The 24,875-nt window shown below is 38.2% G+C and overlaps 1 protein-coding gene across 1 annotated transcript in view; it reads right to left on the bottom strand.

Annotated features, from left to right (window-relative positions):
• Nucleotides 1–695: 695 nt before the first annotated feature.
• MYO9A (myosin IXA) overlaps nucleotides 696–24,875 on the bottom strand; it is a 158,315-nt gene continuing 134,135 nt past the window's right edge. Inside the window, exons 36-44 of the mRNA XM_080929818.1 lie at nucleotides 20,194–20,386; nucleotides 18,864–18,992; nucleotides 18,080–18,185; nucleotides 16,815–16,946; nucleotides 16,063–16,186; nucleotides 14,274–14,327; nucleotides 5,901–6,103; nucleotides 4,083–4,204; nucleotides 696–3,545 (exon numbers count right to left, since the gene is read on the bottom strand). Coding sequence (XP_080785944.1) covers nucleotides 3,085–3,545; nucleotides 4,083–4,204; nucleotides 5,901–6,103; nucleotides 14,274–14,327; nucleotides 16,063–16,186; nucleotides 16,815–16,946; nucleotides 18,080–18,185; nucleotides 18,864–18,992; nucleotides 20,194–20,386 — 1,524 coding nt within the window. The 3' untranslated portion in view covers nucleotides 696–3,084. The remainder of the gene's footprint in view (nucleotides 3,546–4,082; nucleotides 4,205–5,900; nucleotides 6,104–14,273; nucleotides 14,328–16,062; nucleotides 16,187–16,814; nucleotides 16,947–18,079; nucleotides 18,186–18,863; nucleotides 18,993–20,193; nucleotides 20,387–24,875) is intronic.

Below are 24,875 nucleotides of genomic sequence, written 5' to 3'. Positions count from 1 at the left end.
ACATGACACACCATTCAGTACAGAAGAATGCAGGTCCCACATCCATTTCCCCACCAAGAATTTTAAAGAGTGAGAAAGCCATTGGACAACTCCTTCCTGTAGTTACAGCTCTCAACTCCACACACTTGAGAATCCTTCCTTCTCTCCAGCTTGTTAGTTACAGTTGAAAACACAGCTCACAGGCACAGAGGTGGAACAATACAGCCTCGATGTCAACACACTTCTGTGATACTGTCTTTGATTGTGAGACACAGAACAGTCTTCACACCCTATGCAAGGTAAGACTGATAGGTTTCTAAAGCCTGAGAGTTGGTCCTAATGACCTGTGCCCGAACTCACATCCTTTTGTCTCTCCTAGCAACAACCATCTCCATTTGTGTATATGGCCCACAGTGGTCAGATAAACAAAATGGCAGGAAGTACAAATACATCCAAATTGAGCACGTCACCTCCCTGAATCCTGCCCGCACTCGTAATTTACTTCCATCTGTGATGAAAAATGTATCTGCTTCTGCTACATTGTCTGATACACAGCTACAGACACATATCAATGGGTAGGAAAAATGTGGGAGTTATTGTGGACTTGAAGTATGTGACCTAACTAGAGGTTACACATGTGAAGCATTCTGCTGCCAGAGAGTTTCTTTTGGTGCATTTTAAGATTGAAGAAAAGCAGCTGGGCAGACATAACAGTGAACCGGATGTGGGTCTGTATCTTGAGTGACACACCGGTGTCGTGTGTGGTGAATCAGGCTGAGAACTGGGGAGCAGAGCATCTGACAGTATTGAGTTATGGCTTTGTCTCTATCCGACCAATAGTGCCTGCTAACCCAACAACAGCCTTCTTTTCCTCAAAGGGGCCTACACTTTGCTGAGACTGAGACATTCTTACGATTGTGTGGATTTCCACCCACCCCATCCTGGCGGCTTGTTAAATGATTAAAAGTTCCACAAATCTAGCAACTGAAAAAGTTTTTATTTAACTTTATTCAAATTCAGGTTTTAGGTCCCTGAGAAAAATTATAAAGTCTTTAATATTGATTACCTCATTCCTACAAAGTGACCTATGTAGGTAGTATTTTTTTTCTCAGCCCCAAATTTACTTTATAGCAATAATAATAATAAAAAAACTGAGCTGTAAAACTTTAGGTGGGAGAATGTGCATCAAGTGCTGGGTTCCAGACCATTCCTCTAAAACAAAGGAAATTGTTTTGAGCCAAGTGGAGAGCAACAGTTATCACCCACTAGCAGCGACCATCCCCAAATAAAACAGACTGTGTAGCCAGAAAGGCCCAAAGCAGCACCCACCACAGTCATGCTGGCTTCCTTAAAAAACAGTTTCCAACATTCTCACTGTTAATGCTCGAGGGATATAAAAGTTAACATTTACTGGATGACCATCATCACTGGGGAGATTTTCAAAGCTTCCTTCATGTGTCTCAATGCTGAACCCATACCAGGGAGAGGGAAGACTTCAGCCACCATGAGCTGCTGTGCAAAGTAATGCTACAAGTCACATCTCTAGAGCCACCAATGACCACTGCGCAGTGGCATGAGGTTCAGCGTTGTGTAGGAGAGACCTTGCCTTAAGAAAAGACTTCTATTTCCATAACTTCAAACCAAAAAGAAAAAGAGGAAGAAGAAGAAAACCAAAATTCAGGTTACAGATAGTAAAGGCTCTTCTTGTAACAGTGCATGTGGTAGTTAGACAAAATGTATTTAGTGACTTTAAAAAAACATTTCACAAACTTAAGAAATGGTCTCATGTTTCACTTCACATAACATTATAAATAGCAAACACAGAGTTCTACTCCCACAACTGCTAGTACACAATGCTTCTGACATAACTTATGGAAACTACCAGTAATGAAGAAGATGCCCTTACTTATCCCTCACCCTAGGGGCGACAGGTTCTCACCACTTGTCTAATGGCCTCTTATCTGTAGGAGGAAACTCCATGGGAAGAAGGGGAAGCACAAGGTTAAACACTAGGCATACTATACATGTGTATTTACAGTAAACTTCAGGAACAAGAATATTAACAAAAATAGCTTCAAGTAGTCCTTGATATTTTCATCTAATACTGATGGTCTGAGAAAAAGAAGACAAAAATTAAATAGATCATATTGAAGCTTTCTAAGCTTCTTTTGGCGTCTTTTCTGTGACACTCATGCAGAGCTGTATGTGAGTACTCAGAGAGCAGTGATGGGATGGCCGCACCTATGCTGGGACTCCACCAGCAGATGCACAGGCTCGGATACAGTCTTTAGTCTAGACAAACAGAAAAGCCTGACCAATCAGGATGATGTCTTCACACAGGAATTACCTCAATGTGTCTGTGACATACTACAAACAAACAAAAACCTAGAGGAGTCTGATCTAATAAGCAGGGCATACCAGTACAGTATGGCTACCAGAACATTATCCCATGAAATACATTTGCAGGAATTAACCAGGAGTTAAACCAGCACTGATTATAATACCAAATATAACAAGAGACAAAGTGTGGTTTCTTCACAATATGACCAGATAGCTGAGACCCTCTGGGCTTAATGGAAATCTGTTTACATTTCCAAAATATAACATTGAGTATTTTATAATTAAATTTAAAATAGAAGGTTTAGGCATTTTGCTTATAAATCCTTGGGGAAATTTTTATATCTATAACAGTGCTAACTATCCTAATTCAAATGCAAAAGCTTTCGTTTTCATGGTTAACAGAGGTTTGTATGTTTTCTTGAAATGCTAGAAATAAGAGCATTCCTCAGAATTACAGTAGCCTCCTAGTTCAACAACTGTCTGTGGGAAGGGGAAAAAAAAAAATAGGTGGGCAAAAAGCAACTACTGTTGGCCAAAATCCCCCAGGTCGCAGGTGGCGGCTTTGTTTAGTGGAATCTCAAATCAAACACAGCAGCCAAGGCACAGCTGGCCCATCCCTGGCAAACTTCATAGAGGCCACTTCTGCCAGAAACTCAGTGATCCAGCTCACAAAACTGTCTGCTGAAACAAGAACTGTTTCAAACTGACTGTTACAAACAAGGTGATCAAAGAGGCCCCAGAGATGAGATGTGGAGACACTTCTTTTTAGACCATAAACTCACTATTTCCAAACAGTGGCAGTTGCTGTGTGGAGCTGCAGTCTGAGTCCACAGTTTTCTTTCGGCCAGATGCAACTGTCCCCTCTGGGGTCTCTTTGGTTTTCTGAGGTGAGTTTTTCACATTCTTTAGTTTTTGTTTGCCCTTTTCAGGGTTGAAGGTTCCTCGGCTGATGAACTGAGGTCTGTCTTCTAGGGATTTGGCTTGGCCTAGTGGTCCTTCCGTTCCCTGTGCCTCACAAGCCGAGGCAGCTCGGTAAAATGGAGACTTGGAATAAATCTGAAATCGCTTTCTAGTGGCATGAGATGATGTAGTGTTTGACAGACATGAAGAGACAGGGGAGCTGACCGAGTCCAAAGAGTCTGGCTGCTTTCTTAGCTGCTTTCGCAACTTGCTTGAAGGCTCCGACTTGCCAGCTGCTTTCAGGGAGCTGAGAGCTAAGCTTCTCTCTAAAAACAGAAAATAACGTTGTACACGACAAGTGTCCACCTATGCAACATCATGTAATGAATAGAAGCTACTGTTCACATGTAAAACTCAAAGAGTGAAAGTATCAAGGGGCTAGTTGATCTATTTTGTGCAGAATCATTATTTTAAAGGCTGTCTTGGAGCTGGCCTCAAACATGCAGAGATAGAGAGATATGTCTGTCTCTTGAGCTCTGAGATTAAAGGTATGCACCACCAGACCAAACCTGAGAAAGCTTTTTTAAAAAAACATTTAAAAATTAGATATTTTATGTCTGTGGATGCTTTACCTGCATGTATGTATGTACAAGAACATGCCTGGTACCCTCAGAGAGGCCAAAAAAGGGCATCAGATTTCCTGGGACTAGAGTTACAAATAATTATTAACTACCATGCAGGTACTGGGAATTGAACCCAGCTCTTCTGAAAAGAGCATCCAGTGAATTCATATTCATTCTTTACAAAACAAAATGTATCTCTAGTCTAATATATTCATATATTGGATATCTAAAAACTTGTACCTTCTGAATCCATATTCAAATTTTCCGAGCTATCAGCAGTCCCAATAGAAGCTTCAGACTCAAGGGTTTCATCATCAGAGGCACGAGGTTCCAATACAAGCATCTCAAATGTTAGTTCTTCCCTAGAAGGCACAATCAACAAATCCATTAGCATGATAGGAGAAAGATGACAGAAAGACCTTCCATGAAACCAAAAAAAGATTAAAAAAAGCAAAGGCATTTCTTATGGTCCCACCACGGTGATGATGAGGATGTATTTATAGGTAAAGCAATGGGTGAAAAGCACAAAATGAAAACAAGTGTGTGAGTAAGCACGAGCTGGGGTGGGTAGGTAAGGCAGGTTCCTATAACTGCTGAGATGAACTCTGGACTGAGTTTCCAAATTCATTAATTTCTGGACTTCAGCTTCCTCGTCCAGAAAACAAACTTCTCCAAATTTCTTTTTGGCTCTTAAAAACTATTTTCAGATGAAGCTGTGTTTACTTACTAAACACAGACTCTTTCTTCTCCCTTCACCATTATCAAGGTTTTCTGACATGTGAAGCCTGCATCAGCTCTGGCTACAGTGCCTCTGGTTTATCAGGAACCCACCTGTGTCAGTACTGTCCCTTCAGAGTTTGCACTTACTAAGATTTGGCTTCTCACCTTATTTTCTTAACTAGGGCCCTGGCCACAGTTTGATAAATTTCAGTTAGTACCTTAAAAAAAACAAAAAAACAAAAAAAAAAAAAAAACAAAAAAACTTCACTTCAAAATCCTAGTACTGAAATATCTTTATGTCTCCAATATTTTTCCTCTACATGATGAACTTCCTCCAGTGAATGGATCAGACAGCTTGTCAATTGCTAGAAATAAGCCAGCTCTGGATCTAATTATTTCTCCTCTTTAAATAGCCTGAAATCCACAGACCATCTTTCCAAGGACAGCCTTCCCAGTAGCTCATTATTTCCAAAAGCAGTCATGTCTTTGAAACGTATGCCTATACTTCGGTACTTTCTCCTTCCTGACAATCTCCTTTTATCCCTCTGTATCTTCAGTATCAGGTCATCTTTTCAGCCCCTGGTTAGTAACTACTGCCTCACTTTCCCACAGCTGAGTCTTTGCTGCTTTTCAATTGCCCTAAAGAACAGAATCAAGTTCTCAGGTTTAAAAGATGAACTCAAGGGACTCAAGAAGACCTTTAAAAATTCTTAGAGTAATCAGTATCGATGAGAACTAGTATACTGTACCTTCAGGGAGAACCATGGATATTCATATTCCTAAGGAATAGTGGCAACCCACTCCTTCCAGAGTGATGATGGAGATAACACAATTTCTTGACTTTCTCTTTTAAGTAACAGGTTTCTCTACCCAGTACTCCAGGTGCTGCCTTGTTCTATCTAGTTGTTAAGGCCATGTTCACATGGATTTTTAAACAATAACATTCATTTGTGAAACTGTAACTAATGCCTGTGCTTGAAGAGGACTTACTTAGTCAAAGGACTCTTACTCTTCTTGCAAAACCCGTATGTTCAGGGAAGCTGGTCCCCGACCTGTCAGGACTATAATACCTCATCCTGGACTAAGACTGGCATACCCTGTATATGTCTTCCCTCTTTATTCTAGTACTGCTCAGCACCAAGATTCCTACACCACTAAATTCCCTTCCCTGAGATGAAAACTTCTGTACTTACCCTTAGTAGAGGCAACAAGTCGCTGTCAATCCCACATCCCCTGGGCATCCAACACAGTCTTGACACAAGAGATATTTAACGAACCAGGAAGAATAAAGGGTAGAAGGAAGGAAATAAAACAGCTGTACCCTCTCTGGGCACTTACTTTTCTTTCTGTAGGTTCTCAATCTGCTCAGTCAGTACTTTTTCCTCCTGCTGCATTGCTGCTTGCTGCTGGTCTGTGATGTCCGTTTCCATGGCTGTCTCACTAGTCAAGGTCTCTTCTGGGACATCAGACATGGAAGGCAATCGGACTATAACAGGGGAGGATGGGCTTGGATAGTTTCCTCGATACATACGCCCCTTTCCCTGTAGAGAGCATTCATTTTAGAACGTAAACTAAGTTGTCAAGTTTTATGTTGATCACTTTGGATAACAAGTGTCCTTCCATCATGTCATGAGAATGACAGGACTGAACAGGCATAGGATATTTAGCAAGATATCAAAAAATCCAACAAATTAGGTTAAAAGAATTCTATCAAGAACACCCCCCCCCCCCAAAAAGACACATTTCCAGCTCTGGGTACTAAGAATCACTGTCCTGAGATGAGAATCTTCTTTTAATCTAAGATGTATACTAAATAGCTTCAAGCCAATTAAAACTGAATTCTGTGATCACAGGAGCCAATTTCAGGTGCTCAAGAGCCACAGGTAGATAGTGGTCACCACACAAACACTGAAGGTTCATACTATTTTCAAAGCCATAAGAAATTCTGACAATGCATAACAGCTTCAACCTTGTCAGGACAATCTTTCTGGGAAGATTAAAAAAAAATGCCCTGAAACTCAAGTTTTGGAGGAAAAAGTCATATAAGAGACTGCTACTGTAATATGCTTTCTCAAGAACTTTCTATTCTTGAAATGAGGAAGGGGAAAAAAAAAATCTCACAATTGTTTTAAATTGGTTACCTTACTTATACCTTTAGTTTCTGGCAAGAACCAACTAAGTTCAACAGATTAAATCTTCTGCCAAGAACACCTAGACCAGTATAAAAATGAACACATACTTGTAGATACTGGATAGTGAAGGAGCAGGAGAGGCTGGCGCAGCAGTCACTGCTGAGGTGGCAGAGTCTGAGCAGAACGTTTTATAGTTGTCAGCTATGGTATGTGTGGAACTACATCTAGACTGCATACAGTCTAAGTCTTTATTAGAATAAACTCATTATTATTAATGGGTTTCTATGGCTGTTCAGGTTTTATGGCTTACAATATCTAATATATTTACTCTATGACCTTCAGAGAAAAAACTTGCCAAACCCTGAAGTACAGAACAGAAGGACAGGAGTTGCTGCCCCCACAGAACCTTCATGCCTAACACTGGGATCTCAAACTTTTGAATTCTAGACAGCAAGGTAAACTGAAATTACCACAGTTCTTAAAGATGAAGTAGTCTAGCTTCAAGTCATCAGAAGGGTGTGTGTGTGTGTGTGTATTTGGTATAAAAATTTAAATTTCTAAGACTGGATTAAAATGATCCAACTGCTAGTGCCTAAGGATCTGTCAGAAAAATAAAATTATTCATTGTAGGTAAGCAATATCATCTCAGACCTCAAAATACTTTCTATAAATCATTTTCAAATCAAAAGTAACCAGGAATAAAAAAAAGACCGTGCAAATGAAAACTGGATAAAGCAGAGAAAACCAATTTCTTCAAAGACTGTGGCTATCAGAAACATTTAAAAATAATCTGCTCAAGCAGGTGGGAAAACATAATTTCATTAAGCAGAACGGAAGTTATATCTTAAGAAATTCCAGAATCAAGCCAGGAGAAACGAATGCAGAAGAAAAAATTCGTAAGCGATGAGAAAAGAGAAACAGTAAAAAAAACAGTCCAGAATATGTTTAAATACTAGGCAAACAGGATGCAAAGAGACAGTATAGACATTGATATTCAGTCCTAAGCTAAAGGAAGTTCTCAACGGCAAGAAAGAAGAGTTAGAGATGCAGAATGAAAACACAATGACAATGTATGTTAGACTATATGATGGTCTGTATTAATGGGCACTGAAAGAGCTAATGATGTGATTGATCTTCAGACTAAAGGAATCTAAGACCTCTAACAGAATGAAAATTGAGATACTACCAACAGGGAGGCAAGGAAAATAAAGAACAAAGGTAGCCAGAAGGGAAAAGGGAACACATGCCAGGCAAAACAAAACCTGTACAATAAAACAGATATAAACTATAAGCATTTACTTATATTAACAGGGCTGGGTATGGTTCAGTGGTTAAGAACACTGGCTGCATGGAGAGACCCATGGCTCCCGTTGCATATGTAGCAGAGAACAGCAGTGTCTGGCATCAATGTGAGAAGAGGCCTTTGGTCCAGTGAGGGCATGTTTTCCCAATGTAGGGGAATGCCAAGGCACTGAGGTGGAGAGGGTGTTTGGGAGAGGGAGCACCTTAATGGAGACAAGTTGAGGGGGAGGGGATAACATTTGAAATGTAAATACAGAGAATATCCAATAAAATAATAATAAAAAAGAACACTGGCTGCTCTGGCAAAGGACCTGGGTTCAGTTCCAGAATCTACATAGTGGCTCACAACCATTGTAACTTTGGTTTCAGTGCATCAGACACCTTTTGGCCTCCTCAGATACTAGGCATGCCTTGTGGTACACAGATGTACATGCAGGCAAAATACTCATACATATTTTTTAACCTTAAAATAGCCAAATATATTATCAACAAAATGTATATAGATAGATCAGATGCTCCTGTTAAAATTGGAAAACTTGTCAGAAACATGATATTTAAGGGCTATGTATAAACTATTATTCAAGATGGTTGAAAGCAGCTGGGTGGTGTGGTGGCTCCTCTGGAATCCCAGTACTTGAGTAGTCTAAAGCAATCCTAGACTTCATAACGAGTTACAGGCCAGGTTTACAGATTGATATTATGTCTCAAGCAAAAACAGTTAAAAATAAATAATGAAAAGCTGTAGGGCATGTACTCTGTAATCTCAGCACTCCAGCACTTGGAAGACAGACAGAGGAAGCTGTGGTTTTGATGCCAGCTCTGTCCGGTCTACAGGGTGAGTGCCAGGACCTTATCACAAAAAAAAAAAAAAATAAAAAAAACTAAACATCAAAGACTTAGCATAAAGTCAAAAGTGCCATTTATAATACAAGTATATTTCATAGTGACTAAAGCCAAAATTATAAAGATTATAGTATTTCCAATTTATATCCATTTCTTACGGCTTCAAAAGATCTGAAGTAAATCAGCAGCAGAAGTAAAGACATAGAGAAAGACACAGTAGTCAGCACCAAGGGATTGTGTATGCATAGTAAAGTGTAAGAGATCTAACAGACACTCTTCCACAACTACATCCCAATTTACTTATTTGTTTGTTGGCTGGTTTGGAAGGTTTTGAGTATGTAGCCCTGGTTAGCCTGGAACTCATTATATAGACAAGGCTGCCTCTGCCTCCCCAATTCTGAAGGATTAAAGGTATATGCTACCACGCCCCGAGTAAGGTCATTTAATGGAAGGACGTTATAGGACAATTTTACATGTAAACAGCAAAAAAATCTTGAGATGTGAGTATTTAACATCAGTAAAATTCACAATACCCTAAAGTCAGGCATGGTAACAGCCTGTAACATTGTACTCCTGATCACTGCAGGCTCTAGGCTAGTTTGTACTGCGATGTGAAATGCCTCAAAATGGTATGAAATATTTCAATGTGGATATATTAAAAACATAAAAGTTAGCATTACACCATAATAAAACTCAAACTAGGAATCAAATGAACATGCTTAATATAAAAAATAAAAATTCTGCAGCAAACATCACACTTAGTGGCGGTAGAACATGCTTAGAGCGATCACCACCGCCGTTTCAACCAACACTGTACTAAAGGTTCTAGTTTCTTTCCTTTAGAAAAACAAAGAGGCTCTGTAAATTTCCTACAGATTATATAAAAACGATTTGTGTGATCATCTTTATGGAAGCATTGATAGAAATGACGACAAAAAAATGCTTCTCAGTATAGAAAGGATGATAAACAGTGGTGTCTCCATACACTGCAGCAATAAGAACAGATACTGCCCAGGCGTGCAATCCAAACACACCCCACAGCAAAACAACTTAGAGAGCCGCATGTGAACAGCAACCTGCTTTAGTATTTTTTTTAAAGACAGTAAGTTGTACTGATATTTTTCTGATTTTAAACGTCAACTGTACCTAGAAATATATCCATACATGCATACAGAAGAGACAAAAAGGATTCTTGTAACTCTCTCCTCTCAGGAATTTGAGAGCTAACTGCTATCAACTTTTCTCTGTATGGCTTATGAACCTTTTCAACACCAGTACAAGCTGTGATTAACAAAAAAGAAAAAGAGGTTCAAGGACTGTAAAGGGACAAATAAAACTATATTTTTAAATGATAGAGTTAGGAAACCAAAAGGACAGTTAAGATGACTTCAGCAAAGCCACTACATGTAAGATGAAAACATCAAAGTAAATTGGGTATTTTATGTAACAAGCAACGAAAAGTAAAACTTTAAAAAATAAAGTATATTTTAAAATGTTATATGATAATTACTAAAATTAAAGATAAGATCTCAACATATAAAATAAAAAACACTTAAAAGAACTAATGACATATATGGAGAGATTATGTTCATGGGTAGGAAAATCAATACTGCTAAAACACGACAGAGCAATCTCAAAAGACAAATGCACAAACAAAACCCCCAGGGTGTTTTTGTGAAGGTTGACTTCACATTTTGTATGATAATGAGTCCCAAGGAGTAAAAACTGAAGATAGGATGATTCTTTAAACCAGTTTATTTAAAAGTTGAGGTAAATGGGCCAACAAGGTGGCTCCGTGGGTAAAAGCATTTGCTACACAAGGTTAGTATCCTGAGTTTGATCCCCAAAATGCACATTAAAAAGCCAGATGTAAACCAGATTCGGTGGCTTGCTTGCATCTAGAATTGCAGCATTCCTATGGTGAGGTAAGAGGCAGAGACAGAACTGTTGGGAAGCTAGTCTGGAATAAGCAACATGACAAAAGGAAAGACCCTGTCTCAACACAAGGTTCCCCAAAGTCCTCTGACTTTCATACACATGCTGTAGCATACCAACGCCTCGTCTACACCACACACACGACACATACCAATGCCTCGTCTACACCACACATACAATACTTTAAAAGCTACTTTAAAAGCTTGAGTATAGTAGTGGTGCTGTCAATATGATAGTCAATATGAGGCACCTTAAAACACACCGGACGTATAGACAAAATAATGAAGCTTTGAGAAGATAAAAATGATTACAACCTTAGTTAGTAAAATGCTTACAACCATATTACACTAAAATTAACCTCTGTCCATCAAGACAGTTTCATTTACTTACTTTTGTTTTGAGGTAGAGACTTGTAATGAAAGGTTTTGAAAGCCAGGCTGGGCTTCAACTGGTAATCATCTAGCCACTACTTCTAAGTGCTATGATTGTTTGCATGTGCCACCAGGCCTGGCTTGAAAGACACTTTTAAGAGAGTAGAAAAATCAAACCATAGAGTGGAAGAAGCTTTCAACAGAAATAACTGATCAAAAAATTATATGCAGGATTCAGAAAGGATTAGGAAAGAAGTTAAACCACCCAAGAAAATGCTACAAGGCTATCCCATAGTTAGTTTCTAAAACTAACAAAAACACTGTGGTCCAAACGCTTTAATGTGAAGGATCCTAAGTGAAAGTTTACCAACAGTACCATTTTTTCCTTAAGATTTATGTATGTAATGGTGAAGATGAATAGAAAGTATACTACAGTGCTAAAATGGTTATGGCCTATGAAGAGAGTCTGCTAAAGTTCATAATGATAAAAGACACAGTAAGGAAGAGAAAGAAGAACACATGATATAAACTCAATATTGTCAACCTATATATTTGAAGAATGATAATAAAATATGGATTCTGAGCATGTAGGAAGACACTTCCCACATGAGGAGTTATCCTCTCTGATGAGTCAAAGAAAATACGTGTAGTAGGGGGTTTGTCTGTAGGGTGAATATATCAAAAGAAGAGCTGTGTAACATCCGGATAGAACTAGACGTAAGTAGTGGAAGCACAAATCTTAGAAAATTTATCCCAAGTAGGGAAGGTAAAAGATCACTGTTGCCATTCATTGAGCCGCAAAAACAGGAAGGAACCGAATTCTCAGACTATGTCTGAGGGATCTTCTTTTGTAGAAAGAAAAGGTCCTTTACCTACACTTTTTCTATCAGTCCTGCATGATGGTCTTGCATACGGCCCGTGTTTTTTGTATGACATAGAATGAACCATCTACAGCAGTAGGTTTGGAGGCTGATTCAGAAGTTGTACACCAGCACCTGCAACTCCACTTCACCCACAGTGAGAGGGGATAGACGTGAACTGGATGCTGCCATGTATCTTCAGACTTTGTGTGTAGTACAGTAAACCAGCCATGCTATTCCTCCCACTCCAGCTGAGACTTGAACCTTGAGCCTCAAGCGTGATCAAGGCAAGCACTCTACCACCAAGTTGTATGTCTAGCCTTGGTTCCGTACTCACTTCATAAGTTTCCAGTAGAGGTGTGGAAGCACTCCCAAGGGATCTACAGTATGGGCACTGCTTTCATAATAGTGCTAAGAAGTCATTCGCCCTTTCTACCTACTAACATTTACATTAATTAATTAAAGCAATAGTGGGTAAAAACAAACTGTTGACACCTCCACATGATCAAGGTAATGGTACAAAACCATACTGCTAGTATGACTGTCCTTTACAGTCTTTAATACCATGTATTCACAGGTAAAAATTCATTTTGAGCATCAGTTAAGTCATGCAATTGTTTTTATTTGGTTATGATAAAATGACAATTGCAACGTGCTGAGGGTTGTCCCAATAAACCAGTGTTTGTGTAACTACCTGAATAACAAGCCGGACAACTTAGATGCTTTTATCTTCAGACACTGGGACATGTGTCCAAGTTTAACTACTCACATATGCATGACATTATGTGCACAGATTTTGTCTGACCCTATTAAAAGGAGCCCATTATTTCAAGTGCCCTTATTTTTGTTGGTGATAACACTTAAGCTTTCTAAGAAACTATTAGAGTTTTGGAAAAATTCTGGAAAACTTCTAACTGCCCTGACAGCTTCCCATATCACATCAATGCCATAAATCAAAATTCAGACAGAAGATACTGTCTCATCTTAAGCCAGTGGTTCTGGATATGTGAATCCCAACCCCTTTAACAAACCTCAATCTCCAAAAATATTACATTATGATTCTTAACAGTAGCGAAATTACAGTTATAGAGCAGCAACAAAATCGTTTTATGGTTGGAGGTCACCACCACATGAAGAACTGTATTAAAGTGTCACAGCATTAGGAAAGTTGAGAACCACTGCTTTAAATGGTTAGCTTAAATACTAACAATGTAGGGGAGATGTTAGGTCTGGACTGACTGTCAGGAAAGTGAAATTGGAGCTACCACTCATCTTTAGTGACAGAACAATAGTATAAAACAGCCAAACAGAACTGCCACCCAAAAATGGAACAGTAATGTAGAATTTTGTTTAGCCTACAGTTCTAGATATAGGTCTAGTCTACCTTGCAAGGAAGTTTACCTTATATCTCCCCAGTTAAAGGTATATGAGAAGTTATACTTTCTGATGATTAAAAGAAAGTGCGTGTAGTCTCTAAGAAAAAGAGAAGAATACAGGATATCAAGGTTATGACTGAAATTTGAATATATAAAGTATTCTTCATCATAACAGGGACAGATTATTGGAAAGATTGCATAATAGTGACATGTTGCTAGGCTGATATTCCATGGGAAAGGAAAGCTTTATAAGAGAACTGACAGCTACTACAGTTACTAGTTATTTCTGAATAGTATTTGTACTTATAGGTCAACAAGTACACACAGACAAGTATTACAAAATTAGTTTCCACATAGGTTAGCGTTTTAGCTTTTTCTACCTTTCCATTTCTCCTTTGCATAAACATTGCTTATAAAGAGGCAGCAAAAACAAAATCCTGTCTGACAAACATAAGTATCTAAGAGCCATAGTTCTACATCTTTGAAGATACCACCAGAGTCACAGTTATTCATGATAGCTACTGAAAACCGTAACAGGTATTTCAAATAATAAAGTGAATTTGCTTGGAATATAGGTCATAGAGCAAAATGAACTCGATACCTCAGTATCTATGACCCCAACCTTTAAAGATTCAACCAAAACAGAAACTCTAAAAAAGGATTATCTGACAAGAAAAAACATTTTCCAATGAACACTGTTCACCTGCATAACACAAGAAAGGAAAGTGAAGGACCTAAAGAAAAAAGATTAAGAAAAAGGCAAGTGAAGGCTGATCAAAAAGTGGGCCCTGAACAAAGTTTGAACATGTAAGGCAGACAGGCACGGACAATTCCTGATGAATGAGACACATGATGTGAGGTGACTGTGACACATTGCAATATTAATACATACCGAGACTGAACTGCGGGTAATGCTCATAAATCTAACTGCAATTAGTACAGGTTTCTGGATTAGGAAGGACATGGAAAGGAAAGCAGAAGGTTAGAACGTACACGTCATTGTCCATTAAAAGAGAAGGCTAAATCTTGCAGTGGAATGAATGTATCCTTTTTTTTTTTTTTTTTCCAGTACTGAGAAGTAGGGATGCACAGCTTCTCCATTTGCTCTGAAATAAAGTTCTGCAGTAAAGAAGCTCTTCTTTCCTTCCTAGGGGTACTAATAAATTAGACCTTGGAAGACTGAGCTAAATTCTTAATACAGAAAATGTTTGTTCACAGTCTCAGGGATCAACCTTGTCTTAAAGACAAGCACTCTACCATCTAATGTAACCTCTTAAGCCCACATTTCACTTTAAGTAGGTTTTCATTTCTAATGCTATGGGAATCAATTTAGATAGTTTCCTGTGATGAGTGTGCTAGGTAGTTTTATGTCAACTAGACACAAGCCCAAGTAATTTCAAAGACAGCATCTCTATAGAGAAAAATGCCCTCATCATATTGGTCTGTGGGCAAGCCTGTGGTACATTTCTTGGGACTGATGACTACGTGTGAGGGCCCAGCTTTGTGGCTAAGCAGGCTGAACAAGCCATAAGAGGTGAGCCTGTAAGTAGCACTTTTCTTTTGCTTCTGCCTTTAGGTTTCTCCCAACTTCCTGGAATAACGGACCAGAAAATCTGAATACACCTGAAATACACCCTTCCCCCACCAATTTGCTTATGTCATGGGGTTTTTTGTTTGTTTGTTTTTAAATCATAGTAATGGGAATCCCAACTAAAACAATGAGCTTTATTTAATGCCGTGGAGAGGTTATGCTTATGCTTGTCTTTAGAGATCCTCCACTAACCCTCCCAACAGACCTCTGTGGAACATCTGCTCTGTGCATGGAAGCTTGAATAGGAAAGGAAGAAGCAGAGTTATTTCAGCGTCAGTCTAAATACAGATTATAATGGCATGGAAGAAGCACTTCTGGGCTCTAGAAAATCTGAGTAAAGAAACTGGGAAGCTGGTGTTTTTAGAGATTTGCTGGGGATCTGAAGCAAGTGCCTGTTGTGATAACGTCATCTTACAACAGAGAGGAGGAGTAACAAGGAGGTAAAGGTTAGACTTTAATACATCAGCTGTTTACCAGAACCTCAGATCCTACTGATTCTCATTTCATGGTAACTGGAGTTATCTACATAATTGCTGGTCACTAGTTTCAACAGAAGATACTAAACACAAAAGTCAGTAAATGAAAAAAATAAATTATCACTTAGTAGGCTCATCACAAAACCCAACAACAAATCCTAAGTAAAATCTTTATTTGATCATAGAAGACTCTTAAATGGAATTCTGCTTCTGTATGAATCAAGCATTTTAGTTCACATTAAATTCCAAATGATTAAGTTCTTTACCACCAGGAATCTTGGAAGGATCACCAAAAATGATATGGCTCAGAGTAGGAAAAGATAACAGAAGGATGTATAGAAAAAGTTAAGATAAAGTTAAGTTTTCATGTCATGGATAGGCAAGGTAAGCAGGGAAGATTATAAGCTACTAACTTTTTATTCAAAGTATTTGAAAATACTGCACATAACATATGCTTTGTACACATAGCTAAAATAATTTAATCATCATCAGATATTCATAGCACCTTCGTTTCTTCTGTGCATAATCCATAAATGTCACAAACACATACTTAAAAAGTCACAAGAAGCCTCCCTCTCCCACCTTTTCACTTTGTTCCATGTTTTGCATCTTACCATTGATCTACGAATCAGTGAGAGTCTGGTCTTTGCTTTATTTTCAGCAAATTCCAGGCTACTGATGTCTTTGAGACGAGCCTTATATTTATTCATTTGTTCTACAACTATCAGCTCCACACATCTGAAACAGGAAGAAAGAAAAAAACTGTTACAAGCAGAAGTAAATCAAATGAAGTGTTCTATCTCTAGACTCCCTTGTAACTAAGTGTCCTAGATAATTTTGGGATGAAGAAAACATCCTTTATCAGCTCCAAGAAAATTTAGAATGGCAGTTGACAACTGTCTGCATTTGAGAAACCAACCAAAAATAGTTACAAATCCTAACATTCAGGCTTATAATACCAGATCAATTAATAAATCAATTGATGAATCTGGGGATGGGGCTCAAGCCCTTACATTTTCCAAAAGTTCCTGCTCTAGTCAGACTGAAAATAAACAGAAGCTAAAAAAAAAAGTTGAGGATGAAATATAGAAATACTGAACTTATTACAACCAAAGGGATTGAGTGATAAGGTCATGATTAAACTACAAGCTTTATAGGGAGGGAGACAGACAGACATAGATATATAACTTGACAAAACAAGTACATTTAAAAACGGTAAACAATCCTAAATTGAAACAAGCCTTAGAATAACCAAGAATCTGCTTAAGTGCACTAGAACTTATGAAATTATTTACTATGTTTGATAGTTGGATAAAACAGACTATACCAACTAAGGTCCTATAGAGGTGAATGTGGCTGGCCTTACGTGGTAGTCTTACTGATGTCTTGTACACTTTGTAGTGGGTCAGTAGTGTCAGGGCAACGGAGAATGCAAGGTGCAAACACAATGGCCAAAGCATTAGCAGACATTCTATTAGTGTCTTCCTGTAGAGCAATCCTAAGGAATAAAGCAAAACCAACACAAGTGAGAAGATAAAATAACATACTAGTGGGAAGGTATGGAAGAGAGGACAATATGCCATTACCCATATTACTGCATAGATAACCACCTAAGCCTAAGGAAGACACTGTAGACTTCCCCAGAGCTATCCCTCTACCTGAAAAAATGGACTTTTACTATTCCCTGAAACAGTCTGGGACATCATAGGTCAACGTATAGCATATTAAGAGAAGTCTGTAACCTGCTGCTTAAGCCCAACATCATAATGTGTCTGCAGATGCAGAGTTGTGTGGGTTTTTCTTAATTTTTTAAAAAATGATCTATTTTATATGCATGTATGTCTGTCTGTATGTGTGGCACTGTCTGATCCCCCTGGAACTAGAGTTATCGACTGCTTTGAGCTACTGGGCAGGTACCTGGAAATGAATCCATGTTCTCTGGAAGAGCAGCCAATACAATTAACCTCTGAACCATTTCTCTAACCCCTAGAATAGATATTTTAAGGCATTTCCAAACATACCCCACATCTGACCAGAAAGAGGATTGTATTCCCAACCACTTCAAAAATTTACACAGGGAAAGAAATCTACTCCTGAAGCCTCTTGTCAGTCAATTCCTGAGTATAATCTGAACGTAGCTCTCATAAAGTAGGTTACGTCCAGAGACAAAAACTCTTCTAGTTCAAATGTCAAAATAGCTGTTGCTTGGTGCCACCATGAGGTGTGAGCTGTTCTATGCATTACTCAATTTAGCAGATTTCTGCTTGAAGGAATTCTAACCCCCTATTTACTGTACAAAGCTGAGAAAGGCAGAAAGTTATTTTTTCAATGGAGGTTTTGAAAGGGGTTGATTTTTAAAGACCAAACAAGTGCTTTGTGCATGCTAGTTAAGCACTCTACAGTTAAACTACATTCCTAGGCAAGGCAATGTCTTATATAATCAAGTTCTTAATTTAAATAGAATCCTGACCACAATCCCTAAAAGACCAGGCATATTGGTACATATCTTTAGTCCCAGCACTTGAGAAGTAGAGGCAGGAAGATAGATGTGAGTTCAAGTCTAGCCTGTCTGGACAGTGAATTCCAAGACAGTCAAAGATACATATCGAGAACCTGTCTTGAATAAATTACCTAACTAGATGAAAGATAAGGCGTTCCAGTGTATTGAGATGAGTTCGGGAGAGCTGATCAATTACAGAGTACACACCACGGATTGTCTCCTTTCTTTCCTGAAGGCCTAAGAAAAATGGTAAAAATCGCAAGTTATACTGAATATCCCTGTTACAGGCTGTATCTTCTTCCTGGATGGAAACTCTACAGCAGAGAATGAGAGCTCCAGCTTGGGGAGGCATAACTGTGGCTCTAAGCTATGTGGTTCCCTGTATTTGAAGTCCCAAAGTTGAGTTTGTTCCCCAAACAGCCTTTGGTAATAGCAAGGACACAGGTATTCTATCTAGTATTTTAGCCATTATGTGACAGACTAGTTTCTCATTAAAATTAACCAATCATTCTATAGAAATCCATGGTTCCTAAGTGCCTTTAGGCAAACTTTTGCTAATATACTATACAACTAAAGCACTAAGCCCATCAGGTATAAAACGGACAAGACAGCTTCAGATGCAGTTCTTGCTACGATTTACAACTGAATGAATGTTTTAACCTGAATAAATGTAAAATCTCCTGCTTGATACTCTTTTGATGCCCAAATCTTCCCAGTTACTTGTGGCTTATTCAGAAACTTTTAGAAGAGTCTACTTAAAGTCAACATCTGAATAGGTAATAAGACACTGGCAGTCTTGTACTTAGGAACCATAAAGGCTAATCCACTATAGTAGGCCTTAATAATGAATATAACACATGGCATTGCTTTATCAAGTATAGGCCTTTCCTTTAAACCCAAGAAGCTTGTGCTTACCCATAGCTCGAAGGAATTCCTCATAGAGTTCAAAAGTCATAAGTGGATTGGGCAAATCACGAAGCCATTGTTTGAATACACTTGCAATGACATGTATGTTATAGTCATCTAGGTTTACACTTTCAGCATCTATTTAGAGACCAGAGTTAGATAACAAAGTAAACATGCAAAAAATTTAAACAATACACTTCACAAAGTAAACCTAGTAAAAGAAACCTTCATGTTTCTTAATTAAACTAATGTATACTTTCTACAGTTTCCCTCTATGCGTAGAATTGCCACTTCTAACTCTGAAGGAATAATGCTGGTGTTTTATGAGGGAAGAATCAAGCTGCTGCAGAAATACCTATTTGCTCACTCTTGCTTTTTGTCTCCGTCTTGTAGATTGGCCTATGTACCACACCCTTGAGTACCAATGCTTCAGAAGTCCAAGGGGACTAAATGCGAGGCTGACTAAGTCATTCTTATAGATGAGAAAGCAGGAAAATTCAATGGAAACATCTTCATCCTGTTTTACTGCTGCATAGTTTAAAAGTAAGCCAAACCTGACAAATGCCCCAAACTATCGTATACAAAGTTCTTTCAGTCAGAATTTATCAAGATTTTTCAGGCATTTCCTGTTATTTTCATAATAATTCATTTCTCACTGATAGTGAGAAAAATCACTGGGGTTCTTAGTCACACAAAGACAACTTTTGTATCTAAGTTTTGTTTAAAAAGAACTATTTTCTTCTAACAATGATAAAGACTATATTTTGTTAACGAAACCAAAGGCTAACCCTTGTATGTACTCTGGGACTAAGCTTTACACTCATTAAGTACTCAATCCACTATTTCAATAACTAAATCCTCAGGCAGGAAAATCTACTGCAAAGAATCCAGACTGTGGTCAGAACAGTGGAGACCCAACAGGCAGCACTTTAAATTACGGATTCAGAGAATACAAAATTAAATTCCAACATGGTCACTGGTTGGTGATAAGTAGTTAGATGAACTCTTCTGTCACCTGATTCCTTATCTGTAAATGCAGAGAAATGATGTCCTTGAGTTCTCAAAACTGTTTCTGAAAATCTTTGTTGCCTTGGATCAACATCCTATTCCTTTCCTTGAGCCTACCTTTTCCTCCTCATAAATTAAGGATGTCAGCATCTAATTAGCCTGTTAAATAAATTAAGATCTTTTTCAAGTACCTAACAATACCTTCTATAATTGATAGTGTCAGTACCCCCCAAAAGTTCTGGCCCTACATTTAGAGAAGCAGTTTATAATAAAACTGAAATAAGTTTTAAAATGAAAGTATTACATCTTGATTTGAAGCACATTCTCTTACCTGTATCTAGACCTTGTCGAAGCTCCTTGATTTTATTAGTTGAACCAGACTTTCGGTAAATACCTTCGGTATAAAGTCCATGCATTTCAATGTAGTTTATGAGCTTCTCTACCACTAAAGGGACAGCTCGGTCTTCACTAGTCAAACGAGATAGCTCAACTCCAAACTGCCGAGATGACAGCTCAGGATCATACTAAATAAAAGATAAATTTTGGTTCTAAATGCATTCAAACACTATAGAACATGCTTAGCCAATTTTATTTCCCTAGTGTTATGCAGATTACCCTAGGAACTGGGAGAAAAGGGAATCATGGTTTAAAAAGTACAAATTGATGAGCTAATAGTTTCAATCATCTTCTGTTAAAAACCCACACAGTGAAGAAGACTAGAGGCAGTGGCAATGGGCTGCTGCTTCCTCCTATCAAAAATCAATTCCAACAAAAGCTGATGTTGGGTGTAGGAGAAGGATGTTTAGTTTTGTATGTTAAAAACAAAACAAAACAAAAATCTTGAATATTTAGCATGTACTTTGGAAAGTCCATTGAAATTTTTTAATGAATTAACTTGTTGGTAATTTCTGAAACACAAGAATATTTTGCCATTTCAAGGATTAAACTTTATTTAAAAAAACAAAATAAACAACAAAAAACTTACTTGCAGCTACTTTTTAAGCAAAGACTCACGACTGGCCCACAATCAGAGTTAACATTCCTTCCCTCACTCTATTGGTGTATGTAATACAAGTGACTCACTAGTTCAAGTGTCTACAATTCAACCATTTCATCATTGAGAACATTTCAGTCACACACGGAAATGCCAACGTCTAGATCTCTAGGAACTGTTTATCTAAACCTTTCTTTCCTTCCCTATCAACTGCCGTCAACCTTCATCCCAGTATCAAGACTAGTCTCCCCATATGGGTTTTCCCCTCCTTTAACATATCCTATATGTATCTCCCTTACCATCAGCAAACATATAGACACAAGTGAAGCAATGCATTGTTGAGACTGAAAATTAAGGCCTTGAATTGATTTTGATTTTTCATCTTAATTTGTCATTATGACCAGATACCAGGGAAACAAAAGGAAGAGATAGCATCTCCCCTACATTAATGCTAAGATACTGTGGAAATAAGTAAAATGACAGATTGACTGGGTAATTCTAGAAATACAAGATATGAAACAGGAAGGTCTGGGCTTGGCTGTAGCTCAATTGTCAGAGCACTGGCCTAGCTTGCTTGTGGCCCTATGTTTGATCCCCAGCACCTTCGAGGAAGAAGCAGGAGAATCTGAAGTTCCAATTCATCCTAGGCCATACAAAGTTCCAGACCAGTCTGAGATACATGAGACTCTATCTCATAAAAACCAAACCCAAATGAAAACCAACCACCCAAACCCACCATCAACAAAATAGCAACTAAGAATCTCAAAAAAGACTGATGCGTAACACTGTGGTTAGGAAGCAAATGAAACCTAAGAAAGCAAGAGAGGCTCAGGAAACACAGAACAGTGGAATCTGTGATACTAAGTCATTTGGTATGGCTACACTAAGACTGATAAAAGCTACACTAAAAGCCAGGCGAAGGCTATCAAGTGCACTTGGCCTTTATTCCGACAGCTATGAGACACTAGAGAACCTGACACACCCACGACAAGAGCCAGTTTTCTGCTACCGTCTATCTATACATTTTGCATGTCAGCAGTTAAGTCTCAGAAATTAATTCCCAATTTAATTTGAAGGATGTTAAGCCAGTATCAAATACTACTAGTCTAAGTAGTAATTAATTGTTACTAATACTAATACTAGGTCTAAGGCAGAATATTTAGAATATTTAAAGAATGCCTATTAAATGTTAGTACTTTCACTCTATCAACTTGGCTAAACTTTTGCAATAAACTATTACATTCTACTTCGTTTCTAAGTATATGTGGCATGGTACATCCTGGTGTGGAGCAAGTAATAATAATAAAGAAAGATAATGATGATTACTGACATGATTTAAGCAAAAATACACATGAACCAAAAGCTTTGCTATTGATATGACACATTATGATATGCATCATAAATATACTTATCATCTTTTAATATGTAAAGGCTCTTCCTACAGCAACAGAAAGTAAAAAGCTGAAAACTGTGACAGAAGAACTAGAAAACAGTTGAGGCTACAAACAACAACTGGAAGTGCAGCTTGGCTTGAACTCGGGTAACCTGAGACAAACATGCCCAAACCTCTCAGCACCCTGGGGGCTTGCAAGAGGGCACAGGGGAAAGGCACTCGCTAACCTGAACCTCAGTTAAACTAGTGCTGGCACATGCACACTGTTCTGACTTACACACGGGTAACAGCGTGTGAAACAGGCTGCACCCCCACGGTGAGTAAATGTAAGAACAAAAGCTACATTTTAATAATTATTGTTTTCTTTATTATTTTGCTAAAGTTTATCTATTTATCTGAGTCTTTCCAGAAGCCAAAATTTTGTTTTGTAGGTTTTATATTGTATGGACAGCTTTGATTTCTCTTTATTATTATTTCTTCTCCTTTTGAGTATAATTTGCTGAGCTTTTACATTTTCCTCCATGAGATGAAAGTTTAGTCACTTCTAACTATATTTTTAATGTACAGATGTAAAGCTATATAATTTCCTCACTATTTACTCTATGTCAGAGTGTTATCATTAGTTAAAAATATTTTCCCGTTCTTTTTACTATTCTCCCAGGCTGGATGTGTGTGTGTGTGCTCGCGCGAGCGCCCACGCGCACTTTTTAGTTCACTAACCTTCCCTTTTGTATAGGCTGCTAAACAACATCGAGTTTCAAATTTCAACTGTACTTTTCTCTATAATCTCCACTGGATACTGTTAAAATCTATTCTTAATATATTTTATAGTTCATTGGTGAATTCCATCTTTTTATCTAGTATTTAAACATATCCATTCAAATTTAAAGCTATATACCTAATACTTCATAACTACAAAATCTATTTCATTGACTACTTACTATGCAGTCTAATTCCTTGTGTCTGGTACAATATTTGAAAAAAATTATAATGGTGCCAAGTCATGGTCTTTCTCTTTGGAGAGGCTCTTTCCTTCTCTTTTGTTGGTGTTCAGAAGGAAGCACCACCATAATCTGATTAAAAGCTAACTGGTAAATTAGTTAAGCTCAGTCTAGCAAGGACTCACTCCCATTCATAGGGTGTATTTCTTGAGATGGTTCTCAATGAGAGTCTAGCAAACTGATTTCTCTTTGATTACTAATCCTAAAATTTTAAAGTTTCTTTTCCCTCCGAAGCACTGACTCTGGAAAATCCTATTCTAATTAGCTTCTTAGCCATCTATGTTAAATAGCTTGGAAGTTAAAAAAAAATATAGTCCTGAAGTAAAATATTTCTAAATTTAGACTTATATATTTCTAAATTGAGGCTTTTTCCTTTAATGAACAAACCATGGTGGTTCAAATCATGACAGTATGGAACTCTTTCCTACCTTCTATAGTCCTAAGAAATTGCTAGAACTTCATCTTCTCTGACTTTTGTACATAAGATCTCTACACAGAATACTCTTTAGTGGTTGTTTTCTTCATTAGGTTTCTATTACTGTGATAAAACACCATGTCAAAGAAACTAGTGGAGAAAGTGTTTATTTTGTCTAAACTTCCACATCACAGCTCACCATCAAAATAAATGATGGCAAGAATTCAAGGCAGGATCTGAGGCAGAAGTAATGGAGAAACAATGCTTACTGGCTTGCTTCTCTCATGGCTTGTTCAGCCTGCTTTATAACAAAACTCAGGACACTACCTCCCCAGGGTTAGCCCCTCTCAAGGTGAGCTGGGCCTTTCCATTACTAGTCACTAACAATTATTTAAAAATGGCCTGGCATGGTGGGTTTAATCCTGGCATACCAGAGGCAGAGGCAGGTGGATCCTGTGAGTTCTAAGCCAGCCAGCCAGTGATTAATAATAGAAAGACCCTGTCTCAAAAAACCAAAACCAAAAACAACAAAAAGGTTGTTAGGTTGTTTCCTTGAAGATACATGCTCAGTACTTGTTAGACTTAAGTATGTAGATTTATGTTAAGGTGATACATGACTGGACAGGAGAGAGACAGGTGGAGAAAGACTGAGGAGCGCGGAAGTGGAGGCAGGAGGTGGAAGGGAGATTCCAGATAAATCAAGATGGAGCTGGAGAAGGAGGATCTAGAGCCAGGTGGCCGTAATTGGCAATAGGTAGTTATGAATATTTCTAAGGGATTCTATAGGTCTTTTTATCTCATATAGAAGAGCAGTTGTATCTTTGTCCATTGGATGTAATCTTATTGTGTAGAGGGTTTGTGGATTGAGAATTTAATATATAAACCTGCTTGAAAGTCATGTTTGTGCTGGGCAGTGGAGGAACAAAACACTCGGGGGCGGTCGTATCCACCTGGGACAGAAGCAACAGAGGCGGCGGAGTGAACCAAGCCCGAGTTTTTAGAGGCAGCCTGGAACGCCAAGTGGTGTAAGTGGTTTGGGGTCAGAATGTGTGTGCTCGGCTCTGCGCTAGAACAGTGTCGAGGAGTGAGACCGCTGCAGGGGCAATGAAAGGTTAACCCTTCCATTTTCATATTTATCTCAATATACGCACACAAATATAAATGGGTATTCGAAAATACCAGCTCTCTCTTAGTATATACTGATGTTGTT

Source organism: Micromys minutus, assembly GCF_963924665.1.
Source record: "Micromys minutus genome assembly, chromosome: 16".
Lineage (NCBI taxonomy): Eukaryota > Metazoa > Chordata > Mammalia > Rodentia > Muridae > Micromys > Micromys minutus.
This window is presented reverse-complemented; position numbering and strand designations above follow the sequence as displayed.